Source organism: Leptopilina boulardi, unplaced genomic scaffold, assembly GCF_019393585.1.
Source record: "Leptopilina boulardi isolate dan_hultmark-lab unplaced genomic scaffold, ZJU_Lbou_2.1 LbouV2_229, whole genome shotgun sequence".
Taxonomy (NCBI): Eukaryota; Metazoa; Arthropoda; class Insecta; order Hymenoptera; family Figitidae; genus Leptopilina; species Leptopilina boulardi.
The window spans coordinates 1,238,491-1,253,010 of record NW_026137784.1 but is presented as its reverse complement, the minus strand read 5'-3'; the positions used below and the strand labels follow the sequence as shown (position 1 = coordinate 1,253,010).

Sequence of the window (14,520 nt, the reverse complement as noted above, 5' to 3'; positions counted from 1 at the left end):
ATTTTTCAAAAATCTGTTTTACCAACGGTCGGTAAGGTAGATTCCTATGTCGGTAATTTTTTATATTTTCATTTTTCAAGAAAACTGTTTTACCATCAGTCGGTAATTACCAACGGTCGGTAAGGTAGATTCCTATGTCCGTAATTTTATATTTTCATTTTCAAGTTTTTACCATCAGTCGGTAAATACCATCCGTCGGTAAGGTAGATTCCTACGTCGGTAATTTTTTATATTTTCATTTTTTAAATTTTTACCATCAGTCGGTAAGGTTTTTTTTTATAAAAAAAACTTAATTTAATACACTGAAAACAATAAATGCGTGTATAAATTCAGCTTTTTATTAGTTGTGAATAATTAATTTATTATTAATCTTGCATCATATCAAGCACACTGACAATGAGAAGCGAAAGAAGAAAACAGATTTCAAAACGTCCCTGGAAGGTAGAGAGAAAAAAAATAACAGTAAATAGAGAAAGTAAAAAGGTATATATAAAAAATATATATACATAAATATATATATACTATATAGGAAGAAAAGAGTGAATAACAAATGACAATATAACTTTGATAAAGACCAGAATAATTTAGAGGATGAAAGGTATAAAAAATGAAAGAAAAAGGAAAGAGAAGAGAAAGGGTTTTTAAAGAGACGAGATTACAACAGAGAAGCAAAATATATGGACGAGAAACAGTGGAGGGGCAAAGAAAAAAAAAGAAAAAGAGAGAGAGAATTTGCCGGCTATATTGGATCGTCTATTTAGAGTATTCTTGCGAAAACTGATTTTAGATTCGTATTTAAACAACTATACAAAAATCAGAAAATTACATTAACAATATAAAAAACAGAAAATTAATAAAAAAAAATTTAAACTCCGATAGTAGCAAAAAAAAAAAAAACAATTATTGCAAATATTCTCTAGCAAAACATTTTTTTTTTTCGCTTCTAATTGCAAATTAATATATTTTATTCAGTTGTAAAAATTATAAGTGAAATTTTTTTCAAAATGCTTGTTAATATTTTTTTTATCTTATTTGCGGTGCAATATTTTTGTGCTATTATAGGGATTATTCATCTCTCTTTCTTTTTTTTCTCTCTCTCCAGCTTCGTTCGAGCCCCACTTTACCTCATCCCTACCTCTGATATAACAGATATAACCGGTTAGAGTTCCGTAAAAAAAAAGCAAAGAAAAAAAAACAATTTTTCGTCTTTGCACGTGCACACTCACGATTAAGGAACGAGAAACGAAGCATCTCGTAAAAGAGAAGTTTCTTTTTTGTTTAGAAAATTGACTTCTTTGTAATTTTATTATATTTAACAAAAAAAAAAAAAAAAAGAATTATTATATAAACAGTTTTTGTCAAAATATTATAAATAATAATTTTATAATGTTTAAAAAAGAAAAACATACGTATTTTTAGCGGAGATAAATGATGAAAAAGTTATTAATAAATGACTGATGATGATAAGGATATGTATTATTAATGGATTATAAATTATAAGCTGCTATCGTTATGCATTCGCTTTCAATCGCAAACGTGTTTACGAACTTGTTTTAAATATTATATATTTCTTGTGCATATAGCACAAAATATATATAAAAAAAAAATATATTTATATATAAAAAATAATAATTTTTAAATCTTATGAAAAATAGAGTAAATAATTCATTTTTGATGCGTGAAAAAATGGTTCTAAATTAATTAATTGGCTTCTAAAAATAAAATTAAGTAGATTAATTGCTACAGTAAAAAGTCAAATCAAAATTAGTTATTTTTTGGATAAATAATTAAAATTTAGAGTTCATAATAAACTGTTTTCAGAAAAGAAAAGAATTACTTTTTACACATAATTTTTTTTTTAACAAAAATAAATTTAATAAATTACTGTGATTTAATTTTTTTTTAAAGTGTAAATGGTACTAATAATGCGACGGGTTAATAAAATTTCCCAACTTTTTCACTCGGGTCAACGTCCTCTTGTTTTTCTTTGCAAACGACTATATAGCAAGCTTTAAAGATTGTGTACGAGATCTGTCTATAACTGTATTATTCGAAAATATATTATTTAACAAACATATTCTATATATATATATATATATGTTAAATAATATAATCTTAAAATTTATCTATTATTATTTTTATATAATATAAGTATAACGTTTTTTATTATTTTTTTATTATCATAAATAATTATTTTTTTGATTATAATTTTTAATTATTATTTAATTTTTAATAATTTTCTAAAGTCAACAAAAATTTTTTTTCGATAAATTTTCTATAAACAGAAACATTTATTATTTAATAAATAATTACTTACGACTATATATTATCAAATAAATATTTATTTTTTTTTTATCTGAAAATGCATTTCAAACCGCAAATAATTTCTGCATCTAAAAAAATATTAATTTGACATTTAAATAAAAATATTATTAAAAAAAAGAAACATTTTTTTTTTAATGAAATAAAAATATTTCTCGAAACAATAATTTCTGCATTTAAAAAAAATATTAATATTGACTCAAATAATAATAATAATAATAATTTGATAATAAATATTTGATAAAATAGTTTTATTTGAGTTAAATAATAATTTTTTTTTTGCAAAGTTCCTCTACATTTATTAAAATTTCATAATTATATATAAATTTTTCGAGTGTAATAATAAAAATTTAAAAAAAAAAAATTGTTATCATATTAGCGTGGTTGACCTTCAAAAAAAGTTGAAGTTGTATATTGATAAAAAAAAAATAATATAATAAGACTGGTATTTTTTATACTTTAAATTAGACATTATAAAGCTCGTTTTGCAAAAAATATATTCAAATAGTATTGTAAGCTTGTTGTATTCAACATGTTGTACCAAATTTATACTTTTTTCTTAATCTTTTCAATTACTGCTTTAACATGCGGGGAACCAAACTTGCCCGCTCCAAATAAAGTAAGCTCAAAAAAAAAAAAAAAAAAATAATAAAAAAATGGTTTTCTACTTTTTTTTACCAATTTCTTTTTTAGCTATGTCCAACTTGCGTTAAATATACAGGATCCATAGAAATGACAGACTTATCTAATAACTTTAATTTTGTTATGCTTAATCAAGGAATATTTCCTGATCATTCTGTTGTTTACCAAAGATTTAAATCAACTCCAGGTATTCGGGTGAGTATATATAATATATCGTTAAATATTAGACAGAATATTATAAATTTAATAATTATATAATTTCCGAAAAAAAATAATTTGCAATTTTTATACATTTTCCTTTTTTAGGCTTTCTATTATATTCAAGATCCATTAAAACCGGTTCCTGAACCTCTTATCGATTTAGACCTCTGTAGCATGCACGATTTAAGCAATGGTTTAGAATCATTTTATCAATTAACAACTATTTTGGCATCTTACATTCTTCCAGTGGGACTACCATGCAAAGAAGCAATGGTTTGTTATTATAAAAACAATATTAAAAATTAAATAATAATTAAATTAATAAAATAAAATAATAATAATAATAATTAAAAACTAAAACAATTATTATGATTATTAATAATAATAATTGTTATAATAATTATTATAATTGATTATTATTTCATTAAATCGAATTATTAATTTATCATTTAATAATAAATTAAATAGAGGAGAAAAATATTTGTCTTCTAAAATAAAAAAATAAGAAAAAAATAAAAAAAAATATAAACAATTAGTCATATTTGACCAAATATAGTCATTGATAATGACGCATGTAATATTATCACACGTCACTATACAAATAGAATACGTGCAAAATTGCACAAATCCGTATCACTTTCATTAGTTATAAAAACGTAATTAAAAATATATTATAATACAGTAATCTACGTTTTTATAACTAATTTAAAAAAAAAAAAAATTTCTCTAAAACAATGAAAATCACACGTTGTTGATTGTGACAATCAATACACAAGGCAATCATTATATATTTTCTGGAAATTCTTTAAAAAAATTTTTTTTTCGTTTTCAAAGCGTAAATTTTTTTGATTTAAGAGTAAATTTTTTTTAGGAGTTTCAAAACAATTATTAATAAATTTTACTTTAGATTATTTTTGGTTCTTTTTTTCAGGGTAAACGACCAATGCCTCTAAAAGTAAGTCGGACATCATATTATTTACTGAGAGAACCAACACCATGCAATACATTTAATATAACAGTTGAGATTGCAACTCTTCAAGCAAAATTAAATCCTTATGTAACAATGAATTTTACCGTAACAAAACCAGGGAAAAAATGTAAATTATCGCTACCTAAATTACCAACAACACCTACAGAACCAACTAAACCTAAATCACCAAAACCTGCACAACCAGCAAAACCATCAATGGGATAAATATCTAAAAAATAAAAAATTGTTTATAAGTAAACAATAATATTTTTTTAAAATATATATCATTATAAGAATTTCTCCCCAACAAAAATTGAAAACTGAATTGTGTAAAATTTACAGAAACAATAAAAATAAAATCAAAAAAAAAGTTTATTTTATCTTTTTTTTAATTATATACTGTAATAATTATAATTTTATAATAATTATTACAATATAATTATTTTTTTTATGTACTTTAGTAAATTATAATTTTCTAATTATTTCCTTGGTTTATTTTTAATATTCGATTTCTATTTTATTTTATCTAATTTTATAATTCTTTTTATATTCATAAGTATTCACCAAAAAGAAAAAATATATTTACTCAAGAGCTAAATAAATGTTTGCTTTTTTTTTGTCAAATAAAATAGTTATTTTTATCGCTTCGAAAAATAGAATTTTTTATTTAATTCAAATATATCTTAATTTTTTTTCGTACGAATAAATAAAAATTTTTTCTTTTTGCCTCCTTAAGGATACAAAAGTTTTTCCTTTCGTTGCCTCAATTTTATTCAAACTTTTTTTTTTTTTTTGTTAATTTTCATCACAGACAATGGAAAAATTATTATAAATTACATTTTTTTAGCGCTAATATGAAAAAAAAGCTTTTTAAAAAATTAGAGAACAAAAATTCTAACAAAGTAAAACTATAAATTACTGTTTTAAAAATACACATTTTTTTATCGAAATTCTAATGATATATTTTTAATCATCTACACTTGTTTAAATAGATGAAAATAAATAAAAATTTAATTTAAATAACTTGCCGAAAATTTTATTTTTGATAAATACTAATAATGGAGAATTTAGAATAATATTAAAAAATCCCCAAATTTATAATATTACATCGACATAAATTTTTAATTTGTTTATAAAATTTTTTTTTTATTATTTAAACAAATGTAAAATTTAAAAAAATATTAGAACTTTGATAAATATGTATATATATATATTTTTTTAAAAAATAATTTCAAGTTTTATACAAATTTTATATTTATTTTAGAAGATTAAATTTTTTCATATCGTTTAAAAAAAATGAAATTGTTATTAAATTTTGAAAAAAAAAAATATTTCTTTTTCTCTGTATTAGTAAAGTTTGAATAAAATGAATTCACTTATTTGAAAAACTCATATTATTGGAGAATCCTTATAATTGTATTATCTAAATACAATTATTCTTTTTTTTATTTATATCAATGTAAAGCATTGTTATAAACGTGCATGAAATTAATATATATAGCTATTTTCTCATATCAGAATTCTTATCAGCATAATACCTACGCAACACATATATAATATAAGATAATGTCAACGAATATATCTACCGAAACTGGCAATAAAATTTTCAGAATACTAAAATGCAATTACAAAAAAAAAAGAAAATTTATTCCCATTTTAAGAATAAAATCTATTAAAATTAATAAAATATTCTTAAAATAAGAAACACTATCTTAAATAAAAATAAAAGATAAAATATTCTAAATTTATAATTATAAGAATTTTCTTCTTGTTTTATTTTTTTTAATTTTGTATTTTTTGAATATAATTTTTTTTTTATATAGTTATAGAAAAAAAAATAATATTCTGCCTATATAAACCAGTAAATTTAACCATCGGTCCAATCAACAAGAAACCGGTAGTCCAACCGGTTTTGCGGACTCTTGAGTACAAGAATATTATATTGGTCATTTGAAAATCGTTGTGTACCCTTTTCGCAATTTCTTGGGGTGAAAATTAAAGCTCTCCTATAATGTTAGTGATAAAATTCACTTTCATTTTAATTTTCAAATTAACAATATTTTCATATTTTGCAAATTTATATTTTAAAATACAAAAAATAGAATCTTTGTATAAAAATTAATTGCAACTTTTTTTTTTTATCACCGAAATTGTAAAAACGATTAATTCAGTTTTCTTTATCAGAAAAAAAATGATTCTTAGTTTAAAAAAAAAAATTAAGAAAAGCAAATTGATAATATGTACTCACTTATTTATAAAATTTTAAAAGAAGAACTTCTTTCAACCTTTTTATCCAGAATAACGAAAATTCATTTTTGCCAAAAAAAGAAAAATAATGCCGCTTCTTCATTTTTTTTTTCCTTTGAACGTCAAACGGGAAGTTTTTTACTTTTAAAGAATTTTTCCATATCTTCTGCTCTGTTGCAATAAAATTTCTGAAAATATAAAAAAAATTATATTAATATATTATTTTTTAATTAAAATAATTTTTAAATTTGTGCCATTATCAATTTTTAAGTGAAAAAAAAAATTATTATTATTTCTTATATAAATATTCCAACTGCATGACAAAAAAAAATTTCTATTTCGTGTGATTTAAAAAACAGTATTGTAAAATTTTCTAATTTAGTTGTAATGAATTTTTTCGAATATTTTTTACAAAACAAAAATTAAATTTTAGAAATAGATATATCGAAAATTAGTGTAAAAAAATAGTTTTTTTTTTTGTTAGAAAAAAAATGTATAATTATTTTTTAATATTTTTCGAAAATTGAGGAGAGAATAATAAAACTGGATATTTTTTTTTTTAATAAATCATTTATTTGTCACTTCTGTTGTAAATATTACAAATTAGAAATAACACATTATTTTTTTTTTTACGAAATACGCAAATTGTTTTTTCTTTTTGTAAAGATAATAAATAATGGAGACAATTTTAAATCTCTATACATAAATGAGAGAAAAAAAAACTCGATTATGATGTGTAGTATCAAGTATATATATATATAGCGACCATTTTAGGAGACGATTTCTTTGTTAACGCTTTTTTGAGATCAAAGAACATCTCTTTGGTTTCTTTTTTTATACATATAATGTATAAATATGTCTTTTGCGCACAAATAAATTTATACATTTTTCTTTTGTTGTAACAAACATATAGATGGCTCTTTACTACACTCCAGGTCTTTAAAAAAAAAGAGTGAGAAAAAAAGGATTAAGAAAGCATATAGTTACAATATATAACTCATCAATTCTAATATTCTTAAATCTTAATAAGATATATAATATCATCTCGTTAAACGTGAAAAATTAAATTACATATGCTTTTTATCGCTTTTTTTTTATTTCAATATATATTGTTCTCTACTATAACTTGTTATTTTCATTTTTTTTTTTTACTATATATAATAATTATCTTCAACTCAATATTATTATTTTTTTTCAACACAATAAAGATCACATGAATAAAGTGGACCTGATTTAGCAAAAAATCGTCTCGCCCACATCATAGCCAACTGGCAATTTTGAGTGCAAGCTTTTTTTTCCATTCAAATATACACTGAAAAAAAATTTTTTTATTCCAAATTTAACAATTTAGAATAAATTTTTTTTTTCCAGTGATAAATCAACTTTTTTCGTTTCTATTTCGAGAAAAGTTGTTAAATTTTTTTTTTAATTATTATTGAAAAAGCTGCACATCAATTGGACAGCTTTAACTTAAAAATTATATATCACAATACAATCAGTGGATCGGTGTATGTCGGACAATTCAAAAAAAAAAAGAATATAAATTAACCATTACTAAAAAAAAAATATAATTTCGAATCGTTTCTTTTATGCAAGAAAATTTTTTTTCTTTGATATTACTCCAAAATGTAATCAAGAAAATGAATTCGGAGTCGATATGGTTATTTATATGTATATAGGTATATAAAGGCAAAAATTGCATTATTATTATTACAATTATTAAAAGAATGGTCGATACGATTGTCTTATACAATAGCGCTCGTGTCAGTGTGGGCAATATGTAAAAATTAAATGACAAAAAAAAAACCTACCTACTTATCACTATAATATCTACGCATCTAATTACCACTACATATCACGTGAAATTTGTTAAAGTCTTGATGATACATCTTCACGAATGAAGACAAAAAAAAAAAAAAATCTCTTCTCAGAAGAGCTACCATTACTAGAATTTGTTTTTTCTTTACTATCACAATAAATTTACTTCTTTTTTTTCCTCTCTTTCTCTCTTAATATTATGCGGTGATTTAATAATTTTTTATCACCCTTCAAAAAGAAAAATAAAACCCAGGCAAGTAATTCACAAAAAAAGACTAAATCTTTCCTTCTTTTTTTTTTTTTTTAACGCCTAGATAATACGATATTCTTTTTTTCTCTTGACCTGTTTTTTCGTTTAATAATATATATATATATATATATGTAAATCTCTCTCACCTTTATAAAACGAAAAGTGATAATCGGCGAAAAAAAAAAAATAGAATCGCAACACATCGAGAAAAAAAAAAATTAGACGAGAGAAAGTTGAATTTTTCATTGGTCTTGATGAGATCTGTAGAGTTTCTTTTTTTCCAATATAAAATCCCTGCTTATCATGATAGTGCCTCCACGAGTTAGATTTCTGCAAAAAAAAAAAGAGGAAAATTAGTAAAAAAAAAAAATTTGCAATTATTTTCTAAATTATCCGATTGCAAAAACAATTGCAAATAGAAATAAAAAATTAATTTTGAAACAAAATTGTAAATTTAAAAAATTAATTTTCTATTAATTAAAATAGAAAAATCAGATATAAATACCTAATTTCATATAATAAAACTTACTTTAAAAATTGTGGAATTAATATATGCCACGATGTATGATCTTGTTTGAGAGTAAGAAAAATTTCAAAAGTTGAAACAGAATGTGGATCACACTGAATCCTCGAGAGCCTTCGGCACATGTTGTCAGTCTCAAAATTAATAAAGACTGTGCATCCTCTAAAAAAGAAAAAATAAACGAATTTAATTAACAAAATCACTGCGAGAGAGAGAGAGAGAGAGAGAAAAGAAAGAGAGGTGGAATCACTAGCAGCTCAAGGACAAAAAGCCGGCAAGCTCAAACCTGTCAGCGCACGACAACCTCCCACTCATCCATTTCTTTTCTTCTTTTTTTTTTTCAATACATCTACTTATTTACTCATGATAAATTTTTTTTTTCAACCTTCTCGAATTTGATATTTTTTCAAAATGAAAAAGAAAATCCTTTTATAAAATTTTCTTATTCATTGTGGCGAAAATAAAATCTTGACCTACTTTCAAACATTTTCACTTGGGGTTCTTTCAATAATAAAAAAAGAAAAATTTGTGAAAATTAGATCTTTTTTTTTTTTTGGCTTGTTGCGTAAGTGACAGAAATTACCTGAGACCGCAGGGTTCATTTTCGGCCATGATTAAAACATCTTTAGCTATTCTAGGAAGGAGATCCGCTGGTAATAGAACTTCACCACAAGCTAGTTGAGCATGTTTCGCTGCTCTCAATTCGGCTTCCAGTCGTTTTGCCAGAGCTTGAGAGGCACCGTCCAGTTCATCTGTTACGGTTTCAGCTGCAATGACAAAGAGAACAAAATAAAGCAATTTTTAACAAATACAAAAAAAGGAATTCAATTGCAATTTTTAAAAAGTATTTTTTAAAATATTCTTTTTTTAAATTACTCCAAAAAAAAAAAAAAAAGAAAAATCTTTTTGTCAAAAACTATAATAGAAAAATACTAATTTCAATAATAACACTTTCTAAAGAAAGTTACTTTCTATTACTATACTACTATTTACAATTAGAAATTTTACCCATTTCCGATTATTCATTCAAAATTTCAAAAAAAAAAAAAACTAAAGAATAATTAAAATTAAAAATCGCAATTTAAAATTTAAAAAAAAAAAATTGTAATCGATTGAAATTAGTCACAATGACAATGATGAAACTCACCTCTATTGTTGCTGAAGTTGACATTGACAGGACAAGGTAGAACCTCCATGAGTGTGGAAATTTTTTTTTCTTTTTCAAACAAAGGATGATAAAAAAATAAACTTCACTGTTTTTTTTTTTTTGCACTATTCGTCGAAAAACTATTAAAAAAATAGTAATTTAATTCGTTTCAATTTTTTTTAGTTAAGCCGGCTTTTTGTTCTTTTCGAGTAATTTAAATTGCAAAAAAAAAATTACAATTCTTTTTATTCCGGGCAAATTTTTATGAACAAAACCGTCCAGCAATGAACTAAAGCCTGACTGACACTAAGCCACCCGGCACCGATGACGCGACTTTTGTACCGGCTCTATCCCTACCAATCCGCCTAGCAACACCGGTTGTAGCTTCGCAAATTTTCGATAATATTCGACTAAACTCGGGCTTTGTTTTTCATCATGATCTCGCGCACTGCTTTTGACATAAGCGTGCTCCGACCTGATAAACTCTCTGCTTTATAATGTTTTTCTAAAAAAAAAAAATTTTTTTTTATTTATTTATTTAAAAAAAAAAACTGAAGTATTTTTTGTTACCTTCTAGGGCACAAAAATTACAAACTAAAGTTTTTAAGATTTTTTCAATAATGTCAATAAATAGATTGTTAATTTAAATACAATAGATATATTTAAACATTTGAAATAAATTTAATTATAATTTAACATACTATATGTAACTATATATAAAAAAAAAAAATTTACGATATTAAAAAGAAATTAAAATAAAATTACAAAATTTCCAATTTCTTTGTTGTCATACTCCAAAAATATAATTTTACTAAAAGAATCGTTTCTAAAAAAATTTTCTTCATTCAAGATCTTGGTTTATATTTAATAAAATATTTATTCTTTTCTTATAAATTCTATAACAATAATAATATAATAATAATAATAATAATAATAATAATAATAAATCCTTCATCAAAAGGGATTTAAAAATTAATTATTTTAGTGTTATAAAAATGTTAATAATGAGGAAAAAAAATTCAATAATTTTCTCAGTATTAATTGTGTTTTGTAATAATAATAATAATAATAATAATAAATTAAAAATATATTTATCAAAAATGTGTAAAAAAAAATAAGTAAAATTAATAATAATAATAAATCCTTCATCAAAAGGGATTTAAAAATTAAATATTTTTGTGTTATAAAATTGTTAATAATGACGAAAAAAAATTAAATAATTTTCTCAGTATTAATTGTGTTTTTGCAATAATAATAATAATAATAATAATAATAATAATAATAAATTAAAAATATATTTATCAAAAATGTGTAAAAAAAATGAGTAAAATTAATAATAATAATAATAAATCCTTCATCAAAAGGGATTTAAAAATTAAATATTTTAGTGTTATAAAAATGTTAATAATGACGAAAAAAAAAATTCAATCATTTTCTCAGTATTAATTATGTTTTTGCAATTATAATAATAACAATAATAATAATAATCATAATTTTGTCGCAAATTTGTTGCAAAATATCGAATGCTACCTGTGTGATGTGCATAAGTACAAATTATCGATTTCACCTGTTTAAGTGAATATAAATAAATTATCTGACTAATAATTTCTAGTGTTTATTTAAAAAAAAAAAAAAATTACAATTCCATTGTGTATACATATATATCTATTTTGAAATAAAGATGATTTTTTTCTTTCTTTTTTTAATGACTCATTTTTTTTTTTTTTTGTCAATAAATTGAATAAATAAATTACTAAAATGTCTAAATTTTGTGAAAAAATTTTGTATTAAAATTTATTTTTATATTTCGTCAGATTTTAATATCGTGTGTATATAATAGTAGTAGTTGCATCATCGAACCAGTTTGGGGTAAGGTCTTTACTTGCGTACAGTCACGTATACATATATATACACACTACCTCTAAAAGTGCATGACAAAGAAAAAGCCTTTAAATTTAAAGTGATATCTATTGTTTTTCAGTAGCAATTGAAAACAAATTTTCACATATATCTTTATCAAATCTATTATTATCTCCTTTTATTATTTTTTTTAATTTTATGTTTGCATTTGCAATTATTTTCTATTTTTAAGAGAAAGATTTTTTTTAAAAAAATTATTTTTTTTTATTAAATAATTTAAAAAAAAAAATTTCAATTAGCAACAACGATTTATTTTTCGTTTATTATGCGAATAGTAATTTATTTTTAATTTTGACTAATTTGACATTTAGAGAATAAAGAATAAAATATAAAATTTCTTCAACAAGTAGTTAATTTTTTTTTTTAGAATTAATAACGTTATAAAAGGGAGTGTCAATTTTTTCTTTGTTACCAAGCAGCGTCCTCTTTATCCCCACCAATTTTACCAGCAAACTCGGTGTATACGATTTTTCTCCCAACCATCAGTACTGGATCTATTGTGTGTAAATCTCTGCGCCTTATGCCTTTATAAACTTCTCTCTCACACAAAATAAAAGTAGAATAAAATAAAAATTTATAATCACGATAGAAAAGTATACATATATATATAATTTAACTGCTTTGCAATATAAATTCAAGATATAATAATTTTTTATATTTTACAATAATTTAATTATTGTTATAAATATTTTATTATTATAAGTTTATAATTTTTTAAGAAAAAAATTAATTTATAAAAATAAAAATAGTCAAAGACTAATAATTATTTAATATAATTTAGTGAAATTTCGTAATTTTTTTTTTTTTTAAACCAAGTCCACTTCTGGGCCGAAATGCTGAAGCTTAATTAATAAATAAATAATTTAGTGAAATTTCGGTTATTTTGACAAAAAATCTAAAAAAAATTGTATTATTATTATAAATAATTATTATTAAAATAGATCAATTTTTTTCTTTATCAAATTAAATTATAATTCAAATTTAGAAATGTTTATACTTTTAAAAAAAAATAATTTAAATTGTTTTTTTTTATAACTTTTCTTTCAATTTATATTCGACGCTCCTGACAAGTCCCTTTCTCTCTGTTTCGTTTCTCTCTTTCTTTCTCTTTCTCTCTCTCTCTCTCTTAACTAGTAACGCGAAAGAGCACTTTCCACAAGTTTATTGTACAATAAGAAAAATTATTTTGTTATATCCCCTTTTTCTTCAAAAAAAAAAAATAAATAACTGAAATATCCTTTTATAAAAACATAAAAAAAAACCCTACCAATATTTTTCAAAAATTTCTCCCTTTACAAAAAGAAAAAAGAAATGAAAAATTTTATTCCTACGCCAATGTTTCTGACCCTTTCAACTGGAGGGGTCTAACAACAATACACTTTTCAGGTAGCACGAAAATTTGCATCAAACTTGCGACAAGTTTATACTGTAATGATATAGTGCGGAAATATATTAATTTCGAAAAAAAAGTGCTTTTTTCAATAGTTTTTTTTTCTATAAATATATGACGCAGAGAATTAAATGTCTCTCGCATTAAAAGATAAAAGAAGACATTTTAAAATATGTCTTTTTTTTTGATTTTGTAAAATACAGACAAAATTTTATAAAAACATAACCTCTAAATTGCGAATTTATCAAAAATGCAATTTTTGACAAATAATTTAAAAATTGAATTATCAAATAAAATTCTTTACCTTTTTTTTCTGCCATCTTTGATAAATCTCATTTATTATTATTTCACCCGCAGTCTCAAATCATCTCTTCTCAATAATAAACGATAGCTCATTTTATTCATTGATGGATTAATATATATATATATTGTTCAACGATGAATGTACTTTCAATAAGTTTTATTGAAATCCGAACGTCGTTTTGCTAAAATTGAAGGAAAATGCAAAAAAAGATTGAATAATTATGAGATTAGAAACGCCATGTAACGACGCTAAAAAAAACTGTTTTTAATTTAAGGTTATGTTTTCACAGCATGTACCAGACAAAATTAGTGATTTTTATAATAAAATATGCAAATAATGGAATATTATGAAATTAGAAACGCCACGTAACGACGCTAAAAAACTGTTTTTAATTTAAGGTTATGTTTGCACGGCGTGTACCAGATAAAATTATCTCAGTGATTTTTATAATAATATATAAATATTGACATTTTCGTAAATATATTTAAATACCTTTTAATCTTTTGATGCACACTAATTTCATATGAGAAGAATAATAGATTTTTTTTTGGCGATAAAACAAATTAGACTTATAAAATTTATACAGCGTCCTCGAGCGTTCCAGCACTAATACAGTGTTACCAATACAAATACACAAATTTTACATAAGAACCAATAGAATTCATATGCACAATTGTTTTATATCACGTGACACACTAACAACCAATAGAATTGCTCGATTTTACTTTAAACAAGTGTGGGGGTGAATAACTACGACAGCAACCGTTAAAATTGATGGATGTTTAA

At 22.6% G+C, this 14,520-nt stretch overlaps 2 protein-coding genes across 2 annotated transcripts; one reads left to right on the top strand and one right to left on the bottom strand.

Annotated features, from left to right (window-relative positions):
- The first annotated feature begins 2,773 nt into the window (after positions 1 to 2,773).
- On the top strand, positions 2,774 to 4,510 carry LOC127280038 (uncharacterized). The gene is made up of 4 exons (XM_051302770.1): positions 2,774 to 2,941; positions 3,016 to 3,159; positions 3,271 to 3,438; positions 4,097 to 4,510. Exons 1-4 carry the CDS (start codon positions 2,855 to 2,857, stop codon positions 4,358 to 4,360), a joined length of 663 nt encoding a protein of 220 aa, XP_051158727.1. The 5' UTR covers positions 2,774 to 2,854; the 3' UTR covers positions 4,361 to 4,510.
- Positions 4,511 to 6,932: 2,422 nt separating this feature from the next.
- On the bottom strand, positions 6,933 to 14,381 carry LOC127280044 (protein charybde-like). Its single transcript, XM_051302775.1, has 6 exons — positions 14,227 to 14,381; positions 13,735 to 13,915; positions 10,121 to 10,625; positions 9,557 to 9,740; positions 8,980 to 9,135; positions 6,933 to 8,780 (listed from the first exon to the last, which is right to left on the bottom strand). Exons 3-6 carry the CDS (start codon positions 10,167 to 10,169, stop codon positions 8,693 to 8,695), a joined length of 477 nt encoding a protein of 158 aa, XP_051158732.1. The 5' UTR covers positions 10,170 to 10,625; positions 13,735 to 13,915; positions 14,227 to 14,381; the 3' UTR covers positions 6,933 to 8,692.
- Positions 14,382 to 14,520: the final 139 nt, after the last annotated feature.